Consider the following 26,432-nt stretch of genomic DNA (forward strand, 5'->3'; position numbering starts at 1 on the left):
ATTCTTCAGAATGCTTGTGTTCAGTAGAAGAAATAAATTCATACAAGGATAGATCAACGCTTACTAATATTCCAGGGACATGGATTCTGCAGAATCCCCATAAATTCACTCCCTCCTTACTGAGGGGATTGGGGTAAAACTTTGTAACTGTATAAACATTTTTTTTTTCCTAACATATGACAAATGTTAGAAAAAATCATGCAAATCGGGCGTACAATCAAAAAATTTGTCTGAGACCAAGACACCAAATGGCTTAACAGTTCAGTTTTATTTTGAGTTTACTTTTTCTTGGACACGCCCACAGTACGACCGCGACGACCAGTAGTCTTGGTGTGCTGACCACGCACACGCAAACTAAAAGAAAAAAAAAAGACAGTAAGTAAAACAATTAAATCACATTTAATGATTGGTCATAAGGATTTGGAAACTTATATTTGAGTTTACCATTAAAGATATCATGACCTTTATTAAGTCATTTCAAAAACACCCTGTGCCAAATTTCATCACTGGACCTGATGGCATCAGTGTCCAACGTAATCACAGCTATTGTAACAAGTGTTGCATTTATACAAGTCCCTTTATCTCTGATCACATATATTTATTCAGTTCTACATTTTCCTAAAATCAATGATATCAATTAGTTATTTCACTGTACTGCAGGAAAATATTTACAGTGAAACTCACCCCCAGAAGTGACGTAGACCACGGTGAGCCCTGATCTTCTTCAGCCTCTCCAGATCTTCTCTGAGTTTGTTGTCCAGACCGTTAGCAAGGACCTTGAGAAAACCACAACAATAACAATTTTCAAAATACCGGAAGTGTCAGATTCCACGGACGGAAATCCATGAACCACATTATTAGACCGTTTAAGGATGCACAATGTATTGAAATTAGGGCTTGGCGATATGGCCCAAAAAAAAAAAAAAAAAAAAAAGATTTTTCACAAAAATATTTGATTTAAACACCCCAAAAGCACAAAAAAGGCACTCCAATCATACCTGACTGTATTTTCCATCTTTAATGTCCTTCTGTCTGTTCAGGAACCAGTCAGGGATTTTGTACTGGCGAGGATTCTGCATAATGGTCACCACCCTTTCAACCTGTTCAACAAATAAAGAAAATTGGTTGTGTTACAATCATGTTATTTGCATGATTGTATCCCTATGTTATCCCTATGCTTAAAAAAAAGTGCATTTCACCCATTTAGGTCATTCCGTGCCAAATAAAATTTCGGAAACTTCCCGAGCACTAATTTTTGATTTTGTTCATATTTTCCCGAAGAATGACAACTATAGTGATAAAAGCTAAAATCAGGGATGCAAAAACATGTATGGTCAAAAAAGAGAGAGGTTATCGAAGCCCTCGCCCTGCGGCAAATATCCATAATTGTGATGAATTTAATCCTTTGCAAGTTATCATTTTGCAGTGCAAGATTACAGTTTACTAGGGCTGAAACGATTCCTCGAGTTACTCGATTACAAAAATTCCTCGAGGCAAAAACTCTGCCTCGAAGCCTCGTTAAATTCCTATGACGCGCACTATACGCGCAGCGCAGGATTTGTTTCACACGGACCGTTTATTTTGTTTCACACGGACATATATTTTGAATTTAGTTGGCGCGATGGCGGAGAATAAATATGTAAATAAACGGCAGAAATTGTCTAAAGTGTGGGATTATTATACACTTAAAGACAACAAGGTGCAGTGTCTCTACTGCAAAATAGATCTGGCATACCACAACAGCACAACTTCCATGATTCAGCATCTGAACCATTCCATGCTGTTTCACCAAGCCTCGCTGAAACAAGGTAACGCAGTCTAAGCCTATTGATGTTCGCTGATTTTAATCCCATACTGTATTTGTAGCGATGTCGTGATGTGGTTTGACTAGATATGATTTTTAGCTTTGATGACATTTTTAAGTAGTAAACGTAACTATCACGTTCAATTGCAAGAGAGTATAGCCTAAAAAAAGAACCCCATCACACACACACACACGTCTGCCAAATAGTTACAGACAACAACAAAAAATTTAAGACCCCAGCCTGTTGGTTTTTAATAAAGATTCGGAGTACTCATTTTTCAGTTAAAACGCACGGAACAAAAAGGGCGTCAGCTTTTACTGCGTGTTCAACAAGTCACATTACAGCTCTTCTTCAGCATTAAACTACCAGAATACACAAATATGCTTAGATGCTTAGAGTGGTTATATTTATAACATCTTAAAGGAAAATTCACATATGAGATAGCTTTATAACTTGTATACTATATAACTTATAGTATATAACTTATAACAGCTTTAACTGAAATAGACAAGTTTAATATAACTATTCTGTTAATAAAACACCAAAAAAAAAATCCGATTACTCGATTAATCGATCGATTAAGTGCTAGATTAATCGATTACAAAAAGAATTGATAGCTGCAGCCCTAACGTTAACACCTTTAAATATTACATAAATGTATTTTTATTAAACTTAATGCGTGTATAAATCAGCAGCAAAAAGTAATTCTTGAAAAAATCTGCACAGTAATTTTATAAAATCTAAACATGTTAATAAAAACAAATTACTATTAGTACTCTTATAAAATTCAAACATGCAATCATAAATTTCACAATTTTATATTTTTACATGAATGTCAAGAATTCAGAAGTGTATATATTTATATAGCCTACACTACACAGAAATAATATACAATTAAATGATACTCATTTTAAATGTATTGTGCAGGATAGGTATAAAAAAAAAATAGGCTTTTAATAATCTTTCAGTGCGCAAAACCATGAACGCTTCAAAACAGAACGCGTATGCGCATCGCGGGTGCAGAATGATGGGCTCAAAGCAACATGGAGTCACAGTGTGCAGCGCTGCGGTGCACAAGTGCGCATTTAAAAGTTCACGGCATAAAGCGAAGAAATGTCGAGCGCACAAAGCGAAGAAATGTCGAGCGCACAAATCCTAGTGTATATCTGTCCAACAGTTTATTGATAATTTGTTTCTTCACGGTTTTAAATACCAGTTATTGTGCGTTTGATGCCGATTCATAGTCCTTGTGCTAACAGGCACGGTAGCGAGTCGTTTAAAAACAGCAACAAACATAATATACAAATACCCAAAATAAAGTAATTTTATGCAAATCCACAGCCTTTTATCTACAGATCAAGCACTATAATGTGAATATATCATATTGGGGAGAGTTTTACCGTGCATCCTGCTGTAACCAGACGAGGCGTGCGCTGTGTTTGAATACTGAATGGAGAATGATTGACAGCCGCAGAGGAGGGAAAACGAGTTTCTGTAAACTTTAATGTACTGATGTAAATAGACTTCTGTCCCTCCCATTAAGCAATGCAATGGCTTCAGATGACTTTGTGAAATTATAATAAGACCCTCTCAGTCTCAGACCAAAGTCACCCAAACTGACGAGAAAAAAAACGAGGAGCCGAAAAGCGCACTGTTTGCATCCCTGCAAAATGTTAAATGTCGTGAATGTATATTGACTGAGGAATCCACTTTTTTGTCTAGGGGGTCTAAACGACAATTTTCACCTATTACCCCCCCTGTAATTTGGCTCCAATTCTCATGTGAAAATTTTCATTTTGACCCCCTTCTACAAAATAGTGGATTACTCCAAAATCTTAAATGTCATGGATGTATTTATTTATTTATGCATTTTCACCAGACAAAGAATTATCCAAATGTTTTTCAAGTGAAAATTTCAAGTGAAAACATTTTGAAATAAACGGCTGGCCTACCTAATTTATCAATTATCTTTCGTAGTTCTTATATTTATTTATATATATATATTTATATTTTGACATCAATTTATTTAATTTTCAACTAAAATCGTAATTCAGTGACAAAACAGATTGGATTCTTTTTCAAATAAAACTTGATTTTGCGTGAACAGGCTATAACTACCCTTGTGATATCCCATAACTCCACAGCCTTTAAGCTTCTTTCGAATTCTGTCTGAGGTTTGTTTCTATGACAAGCTCTCTGTAAGCAAGACCACTGACTTCATCTGCCATTCTATGTCTATGTAATAGCACGAGATGATTATGTAGCTTTCCCTTGCACTCAGGGTCACATTAAGACTATCAGAGGCCCCTGGGCTTTATCTCTTGAGGGGCCCTTCATTCACCAGAATTATCATGTGCATTCACTCAATTCTTAATCACAAAGCAGGAGTTAACAGCCTTTTATTTTGCAGGAATAAACACCACGAACAAAATGTTCGAACCTATAGGCCTGTCATTTAAAAAATACACAAATATCACTGCAAGGACTACATATTGGCACACAGTCCAAACTACAGTAGTCAACATTTGAAGTGGATCAAAACCTTTCATCAAAGTCATACATGAATTTTGAACAATACCCGTTCTTGTCTTAGTACAACTTTGAAGTTTTTTGATCCACTTTAAAATGTTGACTACTGTATTAAAACAGGCTACTTAGAACTGCTGCCTATGTCAGCTCCATCTTCTTATCAAATCAGCCTATTGTTTTTCAGAAATAAATGCAATACAAGTTCATATACAAAATTCATATAAATTTACAAAATAAATTTCTTTCTGAATTATTTTTTATAATGCTGAAATTGTAATCAGATCATGGGGACTACCATACAAAGAAGATTGTGTATCTTTCAGCAAAACATTTCTCTTTCTGTTGGTTGAATTAAGTTACTTCATATAAAGATATAATAATAATATTATTATTACTAGGGCTGGGTATTGACACAAATTTCACAATTCGATTCGATTTCGATTCACAAGCTTGCAATTCGATTCGATTCAATTCAATATTGATTATTTTGGATATCAGGAACAATACATGGCAAATTTTCTCAAGGAAAACAAATCTCTTAACCAATGCTGTAAACCATGGGAGTCAGTTGTATCATTAAAATTGTTTCATTAGCCTAGTATAGCCTAATATTGAAGGTAAAGATTTACTGATTTGTATACAAAAACTTAAATTACTCTTTTATTTATTTTCTAATAATAAAGTTATATGAAATATAAACATTTAATTGGTGACTGTCATAAAAACTTGCCAGATTTATTCAGACATGCATTAAATATTGAAGAACATAAAACAATTAAAATGAATATGTATTATGGTGCAGGTGCATATATGTGGCAAAATGCTCCTCTCTAGAGTTACTTTTTCTAGCTGACTAACGAGTTCATGCCGGTCACTGGGTATGGTTTTTCTGAGGTAAATGTGATGTGACGTTTCATGACATTGTAGCCTATACTTGCTTTTCACTGACGTCTTTCCACGGTTGAAACACTGATTGAGCGATTCCATGTAAGGATTTCGACAAGTTGTACTCTATCTTTTAACACACTTTCAGATGCTCATTCTTGTTTATGTCACGCTGTAACTGGTAATATTAAGGCGGAAGAGAAGATCATGTGTGCTCGGCGCTGCTGATTCTCTTGAGCTGAGCTGCGCGCGCCAGAGCGATCTCGCGCCAGAGCGCCAAAACGGTTATGTTTTTGAATTTCGTAAGAAAATGGATATAATTTGAAATCTGAGACTTTGTTACATATTAGGCTTGGGCGGTATCCAAATTTTGATACCGTCAAACCTCCTCCCAATTTTACCGGGGTATACGGTATTACCGTGACTAATTAAAAATTATGACATAAGGCTCAGACAGCGTCACCAAACTGTTGGCTTGTGTCTACACCGTTCAGAAACTGAATACCAGATCGGGCATAAAAAACACACACAAAAAAAAAAATCAAGGCCAACCCGTGCACGTTGTGTCTGATCCCTGTTGACGGCATTAAATGTAATATGAGCCGGAGCCCTATTTAGAGTCGACTATTTTTAATACGTGGGCCGTTATAATATGGTGGCGCCAAATAATTGTTTAACCCAGGTGCTGAGGGGGTGGTAGATATAAATACTATTTATAAATGAGCAAAAATGGGACAATTAATAATATTTAATTATTTTAATTATGACAATTGTATTCATTTTATTAATTCATTTAAATTAAATTAACAAGCAACAAGCAAGAAGTGCATTTGTAAATCCGGTGACACGCGTCCATTGATTTTTATTAATACAACTTTTCTGTCAGTGCTGCAAAGATTAAGTTGACGATCGCCATCTCCGTAGTGAACGCGCATATATAGAGAGAAATGCACGTCATGGATTACATAATCAGAAGGTATAGGCTAGCCTTTTTCTTTTCGTTTTGAATTGTTTCGTTTAAAGAAGTTGACGATTGATATCTCCGTGGTTAACGCGCGTATAGAGAGAAATGCACATCCTGGATTAATCAGAGAGTAATCTGCCTATATTTCTTTTCCTTTTGAATTGTTTCGTTTAAAGAAATTGACGAATCGCCATCTCCATAGTGAAGGATAGAGAGAAATGCACATCATGGATTAAATAATCAGAGAGTAGGCTAGCCGATCTCTTTTCGTTTTGAATAGTTTCGTTTAATTTGATGATCGCCATTTCCGTATAGAACGCGCATAGAGAGAAATGCACATCATGGATTAAATAATCAGCGAGTGGCCTATTTCTTTTCGTTTTGAATTGTTTCGTTTAATGAAATTTCAAGCTTTATTTAGATATCTGTCATGTCTGTGAGACATACATGTGAGTTTCGGTTAATTTATGATGAGATTTCAATGCAAGTGACCGCGGCGCGCCAGCGCACGATCATGTCATGATGTTGTCTGCTATATTTGATTCTTATTTATTATTGGTTGATAAAAAAAAATTATTAAAATTAGGATACAATTTATAAAAAACGAAATTCACTGTAAAGAAAGGCCTTTTACAAAATGAAACTTAATTAAGTGGTCAATGTCTGACTCCCGATGCATCCCATCTTACTCGTGCTGTTCAGTTTTCATTATCAAAGTAAAAAAAAATAACATTATAATATTTTAACAAATATAAACGAATGCGCTTATTTAATGAACTCGGGGCAAAATGCATCCTGGCAGCACTGAGTGGGTGGTTGTTTCGGAGATGCGACATTAGGTTAGAGGTGTTTCCATCTCTCGCGGTCACCTTTTTTATTGCAACATTTACAAATTGCCTAGTCAGTATTTACCGCCTCTCCCTTCTCTCTCTCTCTCTCCTCCACACTGTCACTTGATGACAACTACATAAGCATTTTTGGGCATTGAATAAATTATATTTATTTATTATATATAAGTGCCGGTAATGACGGTATTGAAACTGATACCGTTGCTATTTTAAGACCCCGCGGTATACGATATTACCGAAATACCGCCCAACCCTATTACATATCAATAGTAACAAAGCACAAAGATTATTGCGTTTATTGGATGGGATGTGTGCTATGTTTCATTCATTCATCAATGGAAAACAGGATGACTAATTGATTCTTGGGATTTAAGAATCGATATCGGTTCGTAAAAATCAGAATCGATTAAAATCGAGAAATCGATATTTTTCACCCAGCCCTAATTATTACTATTATTATAATAAGGGGCTATTTGCGGAAATACCCGGATTTGGGCTTGTTCGCACCACAGGAACTAGGAACGATTTTAGTTCTAGGAATTCCTTTAGAGGAATTAATTTAGCTACTACTTAAGAGCAGGGTCTAAACCAGCATTATAGGAACCATCCGTGACGTTAGTGTACGCTGACTGGCCGAATGCACATGAAACACCAGCACCCGCCATTTTTAAAAAAGCAGTGTAAACACACAGATTACAGCCTATACATTTACCTCACAAACTAACTCTATGAACATTAAAAACAGTGATAAATGGGCCTCTTATCCTTCACGCCGAGGAGAAAATCTAATGCAACATTGAGGGGACGAAGCAAAACATGATTATGCATTTCTACTCAGCTAACGACACTGGGTTTCAATCACAAAGCAAATGCTATTACCTTTTCATTACCATCTTCTTTCTATGTAAAACAGTTCTACCTAATTTAACATATTACAGGACTGTTAGACAGATCGTAAACTGAGCACGTCACTTCAGAGTTCCTACTGGCAGTGCGAATGCAACAAGGAAAATTTTCCTAAGGGAACCACCCTGGTGGCTAGTTCCTAGAACCACCCGGTGCAAAAGCCCCTATAGACTGCGCTTTCTCTTTCCTTTGGTTTTGGACTGATGTCTTTAACTGAAAGCGACGACGCACACATCCGATGTGCAATACTTTTGAGAGTTGCTAGAAGCGGCGCATCTTGACACTTCGAGGAGAATTTTAAACATGCATTCAAAGCAAGGCCATAAAGCGTAATTTTAAAGTGACAATCAACACATTATAAGATCCGGTTTAATTCTTCCAGCATCACCGGGGCCCTGGGCTTAAGCCCAGGTAAGCATGTGCCTTAATGAGGGCAATATTTACAACTGAACTCAGCAGCAACTTTACTTTTTTTTTTTTTTTTTACTTTTTTCACAACTATTTTCTAAACAGCTGTGCCTATGATGGAATGTTGTAGTCTCACTGAATTAAATTGATCAACTCTCGAAAACTATCACCTTTGACAACACTGATAGGCACACGTCATTGGCAATCATTTTACAGTCATTCCTTTTATGTTTCAGTTTTTTCCCAGCTAAAATGAAGGTTATCATTGGTTTTATAGCTTATCCATATCCGTATTCTACATATTTTAACCTAGACTTAGAGGAATCTTTTAGGATTGCAAATTATGTCTCAGATGGGCAAATCGTACAGTGTGCAGTGCACCAAGTTTAAAATTTTTAATTACACTTCTATAAAAAAATAACAGTAAACAATTAATATAAGTCATATGGCTGATTTTGTGTTGGTGAAAAAGGTATATCTATTTAAATATGGATTGATATGTTTGTTTACTTCACTAAAACATTTAAAAAAGAAAGAAACATTTAACACTAATCTACAAACTCACCTCATCATCAGTGAGTTCTCCAGCCCGCTTGCTCAGATCAATGTCAGCTTTCCTCAGGACCACATGAGCATAACGCCTTCCAACACCCTGAGGAGTAAATTAACACGGAGGCTTGAGAACTTCAACTTCACTGGCATTGCAAAGCTAAATGGTGTAAATTGAATACACACACCTTGATGGCAGTGATGGCAAATGCGATCTTGCGTCTTCCATCAATGTTCGTGTTAAGAACACGAAGGATGTGCTGGAACTTCTCTGGAATGACGAGCGACTAAGAAAAAACAGTGACCGCGTGCGACAAATAGTTTAAAAGTCACATTTGATAAATTCGACCCAAGAAGACGGAACTGTAGTTTAGAACGCCAGTGTAGTGCCGTAACGCTGATGTAACGTTACAGCTAACGTTAGCTTACTGACTAGAAATATAGAAACATTGAAACTCTCTGATTTAAAGTAAACACATAAAATTTAAATATTACACAAATGTGAATGTTCAATTTCTGCACGAACCTTCAAAATACTGTGGTAATACCATGGATGTCTTTTGGCAAACTTAAACCGGCGCGGACTGAACACGGACTGCTTACTTTCATAACTCAAACGTTTACTCTATACTGTAAGCCTAAAATATCAATTTATATACTTTCTATATGCATACAACACACTTAATGTTGAATCAGTACTAACATAAACACAGAATTACGGACGATGTTCCTAGATTTCATGGAAAAGTTTGAGGATTTCATTTCGTACTCACCATCTTGTTCGCTGGTTCCGCGTAAAGAGGAAGTTGTCACGATCTCGCGATAATTTGTCCACTCGCCAGGATGCGAACTTTGACAGGAACAGATTCCGTCACAATGTACATGTCCGATGGGCAGATTGAGGCAGATGCTATACAAAACAATACTTTAAACCGATTAAGTTTAACATATCAAACGCAGTTATTGCTGTTTCGAATGTTTTGACATATATTTAAGAGCAATTACTCTTTTAAATAGTTTTTTTATGATGTTACAGTGTGTCATTTTGCGGGGAATTAATGACTGGAGGAACTGAAATACTGACTGAAATACTGAACGGACCTGTAGTTTTTGTGAACTACATACGCCATGGCGGAGGCGCTGATCTCTGGAGCTGTTCATATAAACACACCCGATGATTCCATGACCAGTGCGATGGCGTATTTACACGATAAGGTGATGACTTTCTTTCATGCAGAATCAGTTAACGTTATATTTCTCACTGAGTACGTTGCACTTTTCACCCGTAAGCGCGTTGATCTGTTAACAGCATCAGAGCTGAGTCTAATGACGTTAGAGATAACACAGACATGGCATACTGTTTTTTTAATGAACTATCATTTTTATTATAATTCATTTGAATGTTGTTTTACTGCTTGCGACTGTTATTGGCCTATGCAGGTCTTTATTTCAGCCACCATCTGAAGATTTTCAATGTCATATCCTGTAGATCATGTGACAGTGCAGTGATGTGTACAAACCCCACACAATAACGCTCTCGAATATTAAATGTTAACATTTAAACAAGATGGCATGGCACATAACAACATGAAATACTGTCATTCTTCTGTGCACTGTTCTTTAAAGTTATTTATCATTGATTATTGTCTTATTTTTATCTGCCTTTTTTCTTTTGAATGTGTAGTATATCTACTATAGCCTATAATTCTCGAGGCATTTGTGTTCCACATATGTAAATATGAATTTAACAATAAATGACCTTTAATTTTTTTTTAACATGCCAACAAACTTAATTAACTTTGTTTTTATTTTTGAACACTTTTTGTACAGCTTGTATCATGATTCACTTCTTTTGAAATATTAAAAATGTGCATATCAAGTAAAACAATGCACTTATTTAAATCTAGTGGTGAAGTCAGGCATTATGAGGACTAGCAAATAAACTAGCAATATAGGCCTACATTATGTTCAGTATTATTTATAGTAGTTTGATAACATTTAAGCTCTAGCCTATAAACTTGTGCTCACATATCCGTGTTTCTCTCGTGCAATTTGGAAGCAAACTGTAAAGGACCACTTTGGAGTTTTAATGTATGCTGTTGATTAAATGAAGCATGGGTTGGGTTATTGGTAAAATATCTGTGTAAATGTTTGTAACTTATTGAAATATTTTATATTTTGTATTTGCTTTAATGTTATTTGTATGTGATTGTCCGGAGATTCGGTGCACCTGTAATGTTTAAATTTGTCCCTTTGGTGGCACCGTAGTTTTGCACAAGGGAAGATTAGCATTTTAAAGGTAGCTGACGGGTGTGAATGGTACGCAGCTGTGTTTTGAGCCTAAATGGATTTCATCTGAGATTTTGTTTTATTCATGAACTTAAAGAACTTGACGCCTGTTTCATGAATGAAGAAAGTACTATCGTATTTTGTTTTGTATTCCTTGGTGAGCGCAGCGAGGTACGATATGTTTTCATTCATAGATAATTCATAATATTGTTTCCACATATGTATGGTTTATTTAGCTGTGTAATTAATGTTTTGTCACCCTAAATGTTTTCTTACGTAATGACGTTTGTAAAATAGGTAGCCTATTTAGGCTATATTTGACAAGGGCCAAATTGTTATGACAAGGCGACTGCCGGTCAGAGTATCTCTGAAACAGCAAGGTTTGTTGGTTGCTTCCTGTCAACAGTGATGAGAATTTACCAACAGTGGTCAAAGGAGGGACAACACACAAACCGGCGACAGGGTGTTGGGCGCCCAAGGCTCATCGATGCACAGGGCAACAAAGGTTATCCTGTCTGGTCTGATGCAACAGAAGGTCTGCTGTGGCACAAGTCACACAACATTTGAATGATGTTATGGGATGAATGTGTCAACATACAGTGCATCACACTCTGTTCTTTATGTGTCTGCGTAGTTGCAGACCAAGCAATCAGAGTGCACAATGCACATATTATTCAGATATGGTTTGAGGAACACGATGAAGAGTTCATTGTGTTGCCCTGACCCTCAAATTCCCCAGATCTCAATCCAATTGAGCATCTGTGGGATGTGCTGGACCAACAAGTTTGTTCCACTGTGGCTCCACCTTGAAACCTACAGGAGCATCTCCTGCTAACATCTTGGTGCTAGAGACTACAGGACACCTTCAGAGGTCTTGTAGAGTCCATGCGTTGGCAGGTCGGCTTTGTTTTGTCAGGTGGTTATATAAATTGTGACGGAACGGCTGCCTCTCCCTTATAATCAGCGCCACCCCGTCCCTTAACTTGCCGCCCTTCGCCAGATTCCCGACTGGAGTGGGTGTCATTCAAGAGGAGTAGCGCTGAAGAGGAGAATTGGCGCCGTGTGATGAGGCACACCTGAAGATAATTAAGCCTCATCACCGCCGCTTTTAATTGCAGAGTGTCTCTTTCCCCGTGCATGCATGCTGGTGTCCTCATGGGTCCAGAAAGGGAGGGGTGAGGGATTCCTGCACCGCCAAAGATGTGAGTCGGTGGACCCACAGTCCGGAATGGAGAATCATGCGTGACGCCGCTGGCAGGCTAGGATGCCGGGCTGCTATTCCCCTCAGTTGTCGTGGCCTAAAGAGGACAAGCCGCTATGCCGAAGCCACCGCCCCTCACGCCTCAGACCGAAGAGAGAGAGAAGCGCGTGCAACGTTGCCAGACACCGCCCTTTTACCTGGACCCATCCCATCTGATCACTACCTATCCTTTACGATTCCTTGGCACGACGAGGACACCAGATCCCCTTTTTGTTTTAACACTTTATTTCCCCATTTTTTTACATTTTATGTTTCTTTGTGTTAATAAATGCCTCTCCGAGGCCTGACACCACTCCCACTGTGTCTGTCGCTTGCTCCTTCCGCCACAGTGGTGGAGAATACGGGCAAGGCAGAGCTTAGACAGCACAGTTGGGTACCCACAGATGACATCATCCCCTCTCACTCACGGAAGTTCGTGGAAAGCCGGACTGGGACAGAGAAACAGCTGAGACAGCCTCCCAACCACATCCAGAGTAAGTGATGTTTCTGCCATTATCATTTATCCTGTGGTTGGTTGAGGCTATCAACTAAACCAGTGCTTTTCTGTCCCCGTTCCGGTGCGCTGCAGGAGGGAGAGCTGGCCGAAGAGGTATCCCTGACCCGCCCACTCCGACCGCATAGGGCCGAGGAGGTAGCGCTCCCATGTGGGCAGCAGCCGCATGACAGGGATAACGCTTAGAGGAGGGGAATGTGACTGAACGGCTGCCTCTCCCTTATAATCAGCACCACCCCGTCCCTTAACTCGCAGTCCTTCACCAGGTTCCTGACTAAAGTGGGTGTCATTCGAGAGGAGTGGCACTGAAGAGGAGAATTGCTGTGTGATGAGGAACACCTGAAGATAATGAAGCCTCATCACCGCCGCTTTTAAATGCTGAGCGCGCCTCTCCTCGAGAGACCGGTCTCTTTCCCCTTGCATATGCACGCTGGTGTCCTCGTGGGTCCAGAAAGGAAGGGTGAAAGGGATTCCCGCGCTGCCAAATATGTGAGTCGCTGGACCCACAGTCCATAATGGAGAATCATGTGTGATGGGATGCCGGGACGCTATTCCCCTCAGTTGTCGTGGCTTGAACAGGACAAGCCGCTATGCCGAAGCCGCCGCCTCTCGCGCCTCAGACTGGAGAGAGAGATGTGCGTGCGACCGTCGGACACCGCCCCCTTACCTGGACCCATCCCATCTGATCACTACCCATCCTTCACGATTCCCTGGCACGACGAGTACACCAGGTCCCCTTTTTTTTTTTGAACAATTTGTTCCCCATTTTTGGACATTTTATGTTTCTTTATGTTAATAAATGCTTCTCCGAGTGTCTCTCCCACTGTGTCTGTCGCTTGCTCCTCCCGCCACAATATATATATATATATATATATATATATAAACATTTATGTAAACAATATATTTTACATATTACAAAATATGCATATAAATACAAATATCATTTAAGTAGTTTGAGAGAATAGAGCGTGTCAAGAAGGGAAGCAAAGAAGACAAACATTAAGGACAGACTGAAACTCTGCAGAAAGTACAGGGATTGAACAGCAGAGGACTGGTGTAAAATTATTTTCTCTGATGAAGCCTATTTCTGACTGTTTGGGACATCTGGAAAATCAAGAGAACTGGAGAAGATAAGATGAACGCTACCACAAGTACTGTGTCGTGCAAACAATGAAGACCATCCATATGTGGGGTTGTTTTTCCAAGGGAGTGGGCTCTCTCATAATTCTGCACAAAACACTGCCATGAATAAAGCACAATGTCACAAGGCAAGTGTGATAATGAAGTGGCTCAGAGAACATTACATTGGAATACTGGATCCATGACCATGCAACTCCCCAGATCTTAATCCCATAGAAAACCTGCGGTCAATCCTCAAAAAGCAAATGAGTGAACAAACAGAAGCCCACAACTTGTGATCAACTCTGAGCAAGAATGGATCGCCATCAGTCAGGATATCGACCAGAAGCTTATATCCAGCATGCCAGAGCGAATTTATATCATTGTTATGAAGAAAAAGGGACAACACTGTAAATAGTGGCACTTTGCATAAATAGATTGTTGTTTTTCAATAAAACTTTTTAAAGCTTATGAAATGTGTATCATTGTTTTCCAGTATACCATAGAAACGTGGGAATACTTGAAAACTTGACTGCTCTCAAAGCCCCGATGCTCCGTACAGCCGGTCCCTCCCTGCCCATGATATTCAGTAGAGCGGCAGCACGGTTGAACACTTGGTGATCAATTTGTTTGGGTTTTGATCTGTTAATTTTGCTCTCCTCCTCTCAGGTTAACGCTTTTTGAATCTGCATTAATGCTTGGATCAGCAAGATCGACTCTTTAGTGATGATTGTCTCTCTTTGTAATGTGTTGGCAGAAGTCAGACTTTGATGTGGTTCCTCCACTACATTTGGGTGATCTGGACATCACCACAGATGAGTTCATTCTGGATGAGGTGGACCGTGAGTTCTGTGATTTAGTTTTTATCACTTAAGTAAGGGAAGTGCCGATTAACTTAATCCATCATGCATTAATAAATTCCCTGTCATTTGTCCTTTTTTAGTTCACATTCAAGCTAATCTGGAGGATGATCTGGTGAAAGAGGCGCTCAAGACGGTGAGATGAAAGTTCAGCTGATGATGTGTGTGTGATCATCCTTACGTGTTAAATGTTTTGCGTTTTTTTGTGGAACAGGGTGTGGATTTGCGGCAGTACTCCAAGCAGGTGGAGACCGAGCTGCAGCGAATTGAACAAGCATCAATCAAAGACTGTATCCATTCTGCTTTTTTAAATGGATTTATAGCAGTTCAAAATCAAAAGAAAAAAACTTGACTTAACTGTTGATTTGACTACTTCTACCCCTTTTCCATCAAAGCATTTTGAGAGCCGGTTCGAAGCTGGTGCTTGCGCGCGAACCAGTTCTTTGTGTTTCGACAGCCAAAGACCCGGTTCTCGGACAGGAAAACTGGTTCCAAAGCGGCACCAACTCTTTGCTGGACTAGAACCGTTCTTTTACCACGTCATGCTTACGTCGGGGGTTGGGGGTGGGTTTAGATGTGTTCTAAACATCTTTTCTGACCACAATAGGATCGCAAAGCCAGGAGAAACATTTGCAGAAACACGATGTAGTCCGCCATTATAATTGTTATGCTTGAAGTTGGCCCAAGCGTTTCTAGTTTTATATTATTGAAAACATTATGTGAGCAAAGGAGAAAACAGTCACAATATAGAACAAATAAATGGAAAGGAAAAAAAAGACACAAAACAGGGGTAAATAACTAATCAGAAAAGATTCCATATCAAAGGGAAAGATTAAAAGACTTACATATTTCAATTGTTTTTAAAGCCTTCTTGGTTCACGAGTTAGAGATAATCCCAAAGTAATGTACTTGCAAGCGTTTCTAGCTAAGATGTATGGCGACGTACACAGTGACGTAACGACGTCGTTCGCTGGGCGCTCTAGTCAGTGGAAAAACAAACAGGTTCTGAGAAGGTTCGCAAGTTGAACCAACTCCGAACCAACTTTGAACCAGCACCAGTTCCGAACCAGTTCTTTTTTGGTGGAAAAGGGGTATTAGTAAGATTCACTCTCATATTGATGCAATAACTTGTAATGATTTTGCTTATATATTTTAAAGGTGGCATAGTTACTGCATGTACTTACTAAAGTGATGATAACATTAAATTATGCGTAGTTACAAGTAAAAACCCTAAACCTAACCATAACTCTATATTAGGTACGTTAGGATTGGAATAATTGACGACAGGCTGTTGAATTATTAGAAAAATATTATTCTATTATTTCGCTTATACTACAGTTACCACACCTCGGAACATTGTTCAGATTATGTATTTCAAGACGTTTGTCAAGTTTTTCCATTAAAGCGCTCTGGTATGTAGACTAATTTCTTACGCATCTAATCTCATGCCTCCGTTGCTAATTCCAAAACATAATTTAGAGTTAGTAACGGAGGTTTGAGCCACTGATAGCAGACTAATGCTGGGGACACACTTAACGACTTGCTGAAACATTAGAAGACTGACTGTTTCCATGTTTACACGGAAACGATCTGAAGAGAAAATCAAAAGTGGCGTTGCGTTATCACTTTTTATTCTGTGTTTAGACTAGCGTTATCGGGGGTGGGGGGTGGGGGGGTGGAATCCGCGTGCATATGATGACGCAAAAGTGTGTGAAATTCGATGTAGTATGCACTCCAGGCGGCTAGGTGGCAATGTGAAGCACTGCGACACAACACCAATATCTCAGAATATTTTGTACAACTGCTGAAAAGACTCTTGTACGTTTATCAGACCTGCTATGGCAACTTGAAGGTCCGACGTATGGAAATAATCCGACATATTGGGGTTATTTTCCTGTAATGGCGCATGCCTGTGACGTAAACACGTATATTGACGAGAGCCACAGTCAGCAGATTTGCGTTTTTACTGTTTAGATGGGAACGTGACGGTGGATCGTTTTTAAGATTTCCACTCTGGAGGGTGGTTTCACTTTTTTGCGTTTTTAAGCCTCCAAAACGCCGTTGCCGTGTGAACGAAAGGCACATCCGATAAAATATTTTTACGTTTTCACCCAGAATCGTTCTCGTGTAAACAGGGCCTTAAACACCGACTGTGAACACAGACTGAACGTGCTGAACACACGTTTGGGCATGATCAATCATAAGTATCAAATTACATTCATAACTGGCCTTAGAGCAGTGGTTCTCAAACTTTTTCGGTAATTCCCCACTTTGGACAAGGGGGAATTTTAAAGCCCCTCCTGCCCCCATCTCCCCAACACAATGCTAATGAAATACGCAACAAGCTTAACATGTTCCAATTTATTGAAGTAACAAGTAGTATCAGTATAGTATGGTAACAAGTTGTATCTAAATAAAAGGGGTGGTGATGGCGCAGTGGATAAGACACATGCCTTTGGTGTGAGAGACCCGGGTTCGAATCCAAGCAAGCTGAGCAAGACACTTAACCCCTAGTTGCTCCAGAGGCGTGCAACCTCTGAAATATAGCAATTGTAAGTCGCTTTGGATAAAAGCGTCAGCTAAATGAATAAATGTAAATGTAAATGTAAATACAAACTATCTACATCAAATAACAGCAAGTTCAAAAATAGAAAAGAAATAAAAGTGCCAGTCGTCATAGCATCAGCACAAACGTGATTTAAAAAAATACATATATTTCACATATTAAAATAGACATAACATACTGTGTTTGATATGGGATTAAAATGATGGGCAGTGTATAAGATATAAACTAAGGATTAATTATTTTAATATTTCGTAGTTTCTGATCAGAGCATGTGAGCGGAGAACGCATTTCTGAATATTCCGCTCCGCTCGCTCATTATGCTCAGGGTTGCTCGCTCAACACAGAATGGTCTGCTGGTTCGAAAATGTGGAATAAGGGCTGTCTCCAACTAAAGTTTTTTTTCTAGTCGACTAGTAGTTGTTCATTTTAGCCAATAGTGGACAATTCCCCCCTTTATATTGATTTAATTACTTAAATAGTTGAGCGTTATAATGCCACACTCAAGTGCACGCATAAAGCTGGCCACAAAGAAACAGCAAAAGTAATGAATATGAATGTGTAAAAAATAGAAAGGAGACATTTAATTGTTTATTAATAAACTGGTGTTTTCTGTGTCGCTGAAAAGATGAAGTTGACAATGCGGACTTGCCATCAACGAATAAAGATATAAAGGCATAAAAAGAAAATTCCTCCCGTTTGGTGCATCCCACCTGTCACGTCTCTATTCCCCACCAGTGGGGCGCGCCCCACACTTTGAGAACCGCTGCCTTAGAGTAAGTGTGTCCCCGGCTTTATATGTGAGTGAGTGAGTGAGTGAGTGAGTGAGAGAGAGAGAATTAATATAATTAATATTACTCTGTACTTACATAAGTACTTTGTAACTACGTCATCTTAAAATAAAGTGTAACCATATTTTTTTCTCCTCCTCTGTTTTATTGATACTCTTGTATTAATGAACATGAAGCATGGTTTATGGTTCAGTAATTAATACTTATTTAAAACAGTAATAAATGTTAATAAAGAACCCTTAACAGTAGCACTTGTGTAGATATCAAAGAGAGTCAGAATATTGCCTCTTTACACAACCAGATCACAGCCTGTGACTCAATACTGGAGGTGAGTGTATTAAGTGGACATTAGGACTTTAAGCTGTTGTGGTTTGCAAACTATGACCTGCAATTTTATATTGTGAAAAGATATTTTACCATTCAAGAATCTAAACATCACCGATCAACCTCTTGGCGGAAAATCAAATATCAAGGAAACTCATTCAAGTTTAAAATAATACAAACTATAATTAAGAAGAAAAGCTGCATGGTTTAAAGAGTAATTTTGGAATATATTATTATTTATCACATGTATTTATATTTGAATGTACTGTATTTACTCATAATAGAAGTCCTGGAGAATGCCGTTATATGCTATTGCCTCAGAGGGGCCAAAAAAATGTACACACTTAAGCACCCCATGAAATTAGTTTACTAGCACAGTTTTCTTATTTTGTTGACATACAGCATATTTTAAGAAAACAGGAACATGGCGCTTGAAATATCACAGGGCGTGTTTGTTTGTGTGTGTTAATGTGAGTTTTAATAGTACATTTTTGTAATAGTCCAGCAAAATGATGACTTGCTACTTGCTAATGCTATTCGAAGACAGGTCATATTTCATAAATCAGGGAAAGGGACATTTACTTTCAAGACAGCAGTTTACTGGTCAAAAATGTTGATGTGGTCGTTTATCTGTTGGGGGGTCTTGAAAATTACATGTGACTGCACATTTAGAGCTGTATTGTGGACAGATGAATTTGAAGCTGCCTACATTTATTTCTGTGTTCAGCTGTGGTGCTATTTGACCTGAACTGTGCATCTGCTTTCTTTTCTGTCTAGCGTATGGAAGGCATGTTGAGCAGTTTTCAGAGTGACCTGTCATCCATAAGCAGTGAGATTCAGACACTGCAGCAGCAGTCAGTCAGTATGAACATGAGGCTGAAAAACCGGCAGGCCGTCCGCAGTCAGCTCAGCCAGCTGGTTGACGAACTGGTCGTTCCCAGCACCATGATTTCGTAAGGATATGTATTGAGGGTATTGTTCCGGGGATATTTTGCTTTACCTTCTTAAATCACAGATTGAAGAACTGTTTGTGTGTTGCAGTGTGATTCTAGACAGTCCTGTAACGGAGCAGGAGTTTTTGGAGCAGCTTCACGAGCTTAACAACAAGATCAACTTTGCTAAAGAGCTCAGCTTTAGAGAGACCCTTGCCTGCTCTGATATACAGGACATCGTTGATCGACTCAAAATTAAAGTGAGAGCAAATCAAAGATTGACTGGTATAACCCATTCTTGATATAAGAGATGCATGCAAAATGAATGTAATTCAGTTTTTCTATTGCTGAATGTATCTGTTTTGATTCCGTTAATAGGCCGTCTCAAAGATCCGTGAGTTCATCCTACAGAAGATCTACTCATTCAGAAAGCCCATGACCAACTACCAGATCCCTCAGAACACACTACTCAAGTACAGGTACAAAATGCCTCACAATCAAATCATACTAAGTTGCATGATAACATTACTTCAGCACAGGCACAAGGGTTATTCTCAAAAATTGTGTGTCCCAGTGAATTACTGCTAATTTACAAGATATATTTAGCTCTGTTTAGTGTAATGCAGGATATATTAAAAAAATAAAAGGTTGTCATTGCAATATCAGCAAATTTGCATGTTGTCATTTATCACATTACATTTTAATTAATCTAAAATGCCACAGCAAAAAAAAAAAAAAAATGTTTGTGTACATTAAAAACACAACTATATATTTAGTTGTCCTCACAGACTAAATGTCTCAGACCCTGTATACACCAGTAATTAAGATGCATTTTGGTCGATCGGATCACAAGTAGACGAGGGAGACACGTAAACCTAGTATTTCAATCTGGAAATACAAAATTTTGTCCCCTTTGAACCACTTCTGTCCTGATTTCTTCGAGGGGATGGCCTATGGATGGGTAAATGTATGGATTTTTTCAGATCTTTAGATCTAATTAACAAAATAAGTTTGCTCAATTTACAAATGTACACACCCAGAGATGACGGATAAACATTTTGATGGCAGCAGCTTTCAGTTTTGCTCTGATAGCCACAAGACCATGCCGAACGCTGTGAGTGCGTGTTAGAAATCAGGAATGGTGAGAGAACATTGTTCTCTCAAACAAAGTTTAAATCCTGTCTGGCTAGCTCGCTTCCCATAATCTTTACGCATTAGGTCAGTAGGTGGAGAGTAGGTGGTCTTTTGTGGCTGTTCGAACACATTCGACCACATAAGCGTTTACACTATGCAAGCGATCCGGTCGAATGTGTTTTCGACTACCTCTGGAAGTGGTCAAAAGTGGAGAAGCTCAAAACGTTTTAGAACCCATTTACACCTGTATTTAGCGTCGTTCATCTGTGATCCAATCGACCAAAACGATCTTAATACCAGGGGTAAACAGGCCCTCATTTGTTTCTGACTTCAAGGAGAAACTTTTTTATTATTATTATATTATGCAGAATTTTGGTACACAAAAACTCTTGTTAGATATTTTTTTACTTCAATCTTCAATCCTGTAATGGTAAACCTAATTATCTTCTTTAAAATGTCTTGAAAGAGAAAGGTCATGGATTATTAATTAAGTATTAATTGATTATTAATGATTATTAATGATTATTAATGATTATTAATTAATTATTAATAATCATAACTCATATTTGTTGACTACTTATCTACAAAGTTTTGGGTCACACATGATACCCCATAGAAGTCCAGTAAACCATTACGGCCCTGGTACTTTCCGGCAGAGCTGAAAAAATCTGAGTTTAGCAGAGCCTTTCACAAATAAAAAATTAATAAAAAAATAATCAATTAAAAAATACTGCCACTAACCTGACCTACAGTTAAACACCATAACAGAAATAAACAATATCTAGAAACGATAATAAAGTAAACTCTGTTTAAGATATTATTTCCACTTTTAACTATGGCCCTTCCTTATTTCTTTTGAGTGAGAAGCACAATACTGAGTATGGATCCGTTTCTGGTCATCTACAGATTTTTCTATCAGTTCCTGTTAGCCAATGAGAGGACAGTTGCAAAGGAGATCCGGGACGAGTATTTGGACACCATGAGCAAAATCTACTTCAGTTACTTCAAGTCATACAGCAGCAGACTGCTGAAAGTCCAGGTGACAGGCATGGAAGTACACTACAGTTCACAGTCTTAAAGAGAGTGAGCTTTGATCTGATTGGCTGGTTTTACGTAATTTCCGGGAGTCAGCACATACAGGTTTATAACTCAGGACACAAAGTCGGTTGTACCGGCAAGTTCCACTACAATGAGAACTTTTGATGTCACGTTTTTGAGAGATGTTAGAAGTTTTGATTGAGACACATAGTAACAAGTAGACAAGATTTCCTTGTACGTGCATGTATAATCTGCTTTGTTCTTAGAGTAGTGTCTGAATTAACATCTACTCACCACTAAAGTTCATGTAAAAAAACAAATTATGGCTGGTCACTTTAAATGTTGCTTAAACAATCACTTCCTGCCTAACTGTTTTTTTTTGGGGTTTTTTTTGCAAAATGCCACAGCACTGATCCACTCTAATGGTCAGTTTCGGTCCTGGATGCTCATTGGTTAATCAGCTTTGCTAGTTATGTGAAAATACACATGATATAGTAACAGCTTTATTTATTTTAAAGCTTTTATTATATTCAGATATTTGAATTAATATAAATATAAATAAATAAACTGCTTTAATGTGGAGCAAGAGATTCAGACTTTATTGCTTCAGATATATCAGTCACTTTACTCACCACTGATTGGTCCAGTTTTGGTTTGCAATATCTTACCTAGTATAAGATCTGCTCTGGAGCAGGTTATCCGTGTAGCGCAAGTTATCATGTCAAAGCACAGCTCCAAAACCAATCCACCTTCTTGAGCCTGAACATTTTATCTTGTCTTTGTTCTTTCTCTCTCTCCTTTTGCCAGTATGAAGACGTTGCAGACAAGGATGATCTGATGGGAGAAGAGGATACAGCCAAAAAAGATATCCTTTAAACTGATGTCTAATCACAATCACATAGAACTAGCATGCCAAATGACATACTTAAATTCAACAAACATACTTGCTTTTGAGTTTGGTAGAGAAAGGCATTTGTTTTCTGTACCATTGTAATGTGGTTGATTTCTTTAACTGCTTCGCAGGTTTTTTCTCCAAACCTTCTCTCAAGAGTAGGAACACTATTTTTACTCTTGGCCAGAGGGGGGAAGTACTGAACCCTACAGAGCTGGAGGGGCCCATACTGATCCCACACGCTGCTCAGAGAGGAGAGTCCAGAGTGAGACACTATTGCTTTATACCACATTACAGTTAATGCTACCAATACTTGATTTCAACAAATCTGTCCCCAAGAATTAAACTTTAGCAAACTCTTTCAGCATTGTCTGTGCTATGGACATGAATAATACTTCAGATCATGGTTCACTATTACCTTTCTTAGTTATAAGACATAACTATGGGTGTTGCGACATACTGCTATTTACGAAAATCATGGTACATTAAATATAAAATATCATTATCATGATAATTAGGGATGTCGCAATATACCGGTATTGGCGATAACTGTAATATTTAAAATGAATAGTACACATATGAATAGTACACATATAGTAGATGACGTAAATAATCCACTGCCAGTATCTGGTCGACATCCTAATGTACAGTAGGTGGCGGTATTGCACGTTAATGCTGGTTGACACCTGTCATAAAACACAAGCAGACAAGCATGATGCGCTGTACACATCTGCTACTGCCGTGTAAAAGCATGTAGTCAGATATGACAGACGAGACACTCTACCGGCATTCCGAGAAAGTTAGTTTGCCAGTGTGGCTCAAGTTTTTTGGATTCTGCGAAAGTGACTCGTCAATCTCCCCAGTCTGCAGGACTTGCCTCTGCCTCTCTTATCTTGTAGATTTGGCAACTGTACAGAGAGTAAGTTGCAATTATTTTGATATCCCTGAAATCGGAAATGTTACATTTACCTGTTCACTGCTATCACCTTTCTGTGTTTTATTATATTTTCATCCCACGGGGCTTTTAGTCCAATTGTGTGCTCATTCGGATAAAAACGTAAGGGCTATTGTATGTTTACTTCAAATATCTTTAGAGAGCAGTTTCTATTTTTACCCAAAATAGGATGCGTTCACACGGATGTTCCATAAAGGCTTCATGATTCCTGTTCACTCGGATCCGCGGAAACTATTAAAGGTGTGGTAAAACGCATTTTTCGAAGGCTTGATTGTGTTTTTGGGGTGCACTGTAACTTGTTCATTAGGCTTGGGTATCGAGTATCGATTGGAACCGGGACTCGCTTTGCGATTTTCCCGGTATCGTTCAAAAGTTTAAATTTCGATTCACAGTCCGCCGACCGGAAGAAGAAACCACTGAACACTATCAAAGAAGCGTCCACTGGAAGTGTTGGCTTAACCGAGCGCAGCAACTCGAGAGTCGTCCTGCTAATGGCGCGTCAAATTCGCGCCTACCGCATCTAGTTATACGCTTGAACACTTTGAATCCATTTGCGCTTCAAGAGCGAAATTGACGCACGTAAAAAAGGAGTATTCGCGTCTATATAAACATAAAATTAGACATTATAAACTGAAAAGCGGGCCTGTCCCCATTCGCGCCGCAGGAATTTTTTACGCGCGTCTTTGCATTGAAATCACTCGCGCCAGACGCTCTATTCGCGTCTGGTGTGAACGCAGCATCAAACCAAGGCATGGATATGTTCCAAAAGTGCTCCCGACGCCGTTCGGAGCAGAGGTTATTTCGCTGGTTGCTCTCTCCTCGCCAGATGACGAAGGTTTTACAAGTTGTTTCTTATTGTTTATTTGCTATTCTGCACTAGGTTAGCCCATCAGTGGGAGCACGGTAACATGTTTAAGTACCTGCAGCATCATACACTCATGTGTAAATGTGTTTTCATGAGGTTTTCAAAAATAAAGCTCTCTTGAGGAAAGTGTACCCCTGTGAAAATATATTCATAATTTTATAATATTTATATTTAAGTTCATATATTTGATATTTATATTGTAGTTGAAAACAACCCTGTGAGAAATTCATAGTAAAGTTTATAAAAAGTAAAAAGTTCATAGAATTAAAATTGATGGAGAAGGTTAGACTATTTCCTTCAGAAAGTCGTTGGTTAGCTAGCCCCAGCTAACAAAAATACGTGACTGTTACGTAACTGCAACGTAATCAGGTGACCAAACTTTCGTCGTGGCAACGTAACTAGTTACGTCGTGGCAACCGGAAAAGTGAAATTCCTGGATTCGTTGTCACAACGTAACTTTGTAACGTTGTCAGTAAGTAACTGCGACGTTGTGGCAACGTCGTGGATCAACAGTCGTGTGTTGGTAACCAGTTGGTCGTTTTAGTTTTTAATTAATATAATATGGGCGGACATACAGTGGTCTAATTTAACTTGTCCTCATTTGCCCAAAACTATTTTGGAGACTTTTCAACGACATACGAAAGATACAGACTCAGTATTTGGTTAATTCAGTTCATTTACTATAGAACAAAGCAAAAACAACAGCAAAAACTGTGTGCAAACAGGTTTATAAACATTTAAATGAAGAAGGTTTTATATTAATATAATTAAAATGTAAAATAATGGTTTTCTATTTTAATATACTTTAAACTATAATGTAATCCTGGGATGCAAAGCTGAATTTTCAGCATCATTAATCCAGTCTTCAGTGTTACATGATATAATATTATACATAGGAATAAATTACACTACTATATATTCACATAGAAAAGAGAAACATAGAAACCAGCTGTTTTACATTATAATGATATTTCACAATATTACTGTTTTTTGTTGTTTTTGTCAAATAAATGCAAGCTTGCTGAGCAGAATAGACTTCTTCCAAAAAAATAAAAAAAATAGTAATGTTTCCAAACTTTTGACCGGTACTGTAAATTATTTTATACAAAATAAATAGTAGTTAATAAGATTGACACTGTATTATATCTAGTATTATTGAAGCAAAACAGAGTCCCTATAACAGTGCAATTTGTAGATTTTAAGTCTTCGAGAAAATGTTTTATGAGTTGCAAACCTCTTTTTCTTTCCTTTCTCTCTCACAAACACAACACATCAGTTACACCTTTTTAAAATCTTCATTGCAAGTGCACAAATCCTATTCTACAAATTACCAAACTCATAGGGTCAAATTTTTGTTGATAAACCGTAACATTTTGGCCAATTATGCACATTTCTTGGTGTATAATTTTGTGAATCATCTATACTGTTTGGCTATTCTCATGTGGTCACACTTTACTTTTTATTCAGTCACATATGCTCAAACCCCCTGTGTGGCCGCACCTTAAATGTCAGCATACATTTCTTACTTTGTGATTTGAAAAAAAAGAAAAGTATTTGTGCACCTCCAATGAAGAATTTGAAAAGCTGTAACTGCAGTGTTTTTTGTGAAAGAGAAAAAAGTTTGAAACTTCTATAAAAAAAAAAAAAAAAACTTTCTCTCTGTGACTTTAAATGTACTGATATCTGACTACTTTACACCTACAAATTCCACTGTCACAGGTGCTCAGTTTTGCTATAATAAAACCTATACAGAACATGGTAGTAATCAGCCATCCGTGCAAAAGCAGAGGTCTGTGTGGTGTACAGGTACATCTGTCCAAGCCAACATCTCACGCCTTGATGCCTTCCGCTGTGGATCCCAGAAAACCTGCAATACAAAAATAGTACAGTTCAAAATCTATCATACATACATACATCTCATCTGGTATCACAAATTATCATTCCAGGTTCAATTTAAAATTAGGGTTAGGTTAAATGCTCAATATTAGGGCTGCACAATATTGAAAACCTTAATTAAAATAT

General features: G+C 38.1%; 2 protein-coding genes across 2 annotated transcripts in view; one reads left to right on the top strand and one right to left on the bottom strand.

Moving 5' to 3' along the window:
- Nucleotides 1-249: 249 nt before the first annotated feature.
- On the bottom strand, nucleotides 250-9,798 carry rps18 (ribosomal protein S18). The gene is made up of 6 exons (XM_077195572.1): nucleotides 9,668-9,798; nucleotides 9,083-9,181; nucleotides 8,911-8,997; nucleotides 999-1,100; nucleotides 685-776; nucleotides 250-354 (listed from the first exon to the last, which is right to left on the bottom strand). The coding sequence occupies exons 1-6, from the start codon at nucleotides 9,668-9,670 to the stop codon at nucleotides 279-281; spliced, it is 459 nt and encodes a 152-aa protein (XP_077051687.1). The 5' UTR covers nucleotides 9,671-9,798; the 3' UTR covers nucleotides 250-278.
- A 193-nt stretch (nucleotides 9,799-9,991) lies between these two features.
- The window catches only part of LOC143701881 (vacuolar protein sorting-associated protein 52 homolog), a 65,015-nt gene continuing 48,574 nt past the window's right edge, over nucleotides 9,992-26,432 (top strand). The window contains exons 1-11 of the mRNA XM_077195580.1: nucleotides 9,992-10,109; nucleotides 14,814-14,898; nucleotides 15,000-15,052; nucleotides 15,131-15,206; nucleotides 18,531-18,598; nucleotides 19,372-19,547; nucleotides 19,636-19,786; nucleotides 19,905-20,005; nucleotides 21,567-21,699; nucleotides 22,506-22,561; nucleotides 22,720-22,855. Of these exons, the coding sequence (XP_077051695.1) occupies nucleotides 10,023-10,109; nucleotides 14,814-14,898; nucleotides 15,000-15,052; nucleotides 15,131-15,206; nucleotides 18,531-18,598; nucleotides 19,372-19,547; nucleotides 19,636-19,786; nucleotides 19,905-20,005; nucleotides 21,567-21,699; nucleotides 22,506-22,561; nucleotides 22,720-22,855 (1,122 nt within the window). The 5' untranslated portion in view covers nucleotides 9,992-10,022. The remainder of the gene's footprint in view (nucleotides 10,110-14,813; nucleotides 14,899-14,999; nucleotides 15,053-15,130; nucleotides 15,207-18,530; nucleotides 18,599-19,371; nucleotides 19,548-19,635; nucleotides 19,787-19,904; nucleotides 20,006-21,566; nucleotides 21,700-22,505; nucleotides 22,562-22,719; nucleotides 22,856-26,432) is intronic.

This window comes from Siphateles boraxobius, unplaced genomic scaffold (assembly GCF_051911475.1).
Source record: "Siphateles boraxobius isolate OS27281-9 unplaced genomic scaffold, OSU_SipBor_1 33, whole genome shotgun sequence".
NCBI lineage: Eukaryota > Metazoa > Chordata > Actinopteri > Cypriniformes > Leuciscidae > Siphateles > Siphateles boraxobius.

Coding starts and splice junctions, on each gene's coding strand:
- rps18 (XM_077195572.1), bottom strand. Junction 1,101..8,910: donor GAGAACTCACTGATGATGAG/GTGAGTTTGTAG, acceptor TTTGTTGAACAG/GTTGAAAGGGTGGTGACCAT. Junction 355..684: donor GGTCTACGTCACTTCTGGGG/GTGAGTTTCACT, acceptor TTTTTCTTTTAG/TTTGCGTGTGCGTGGTCAGC.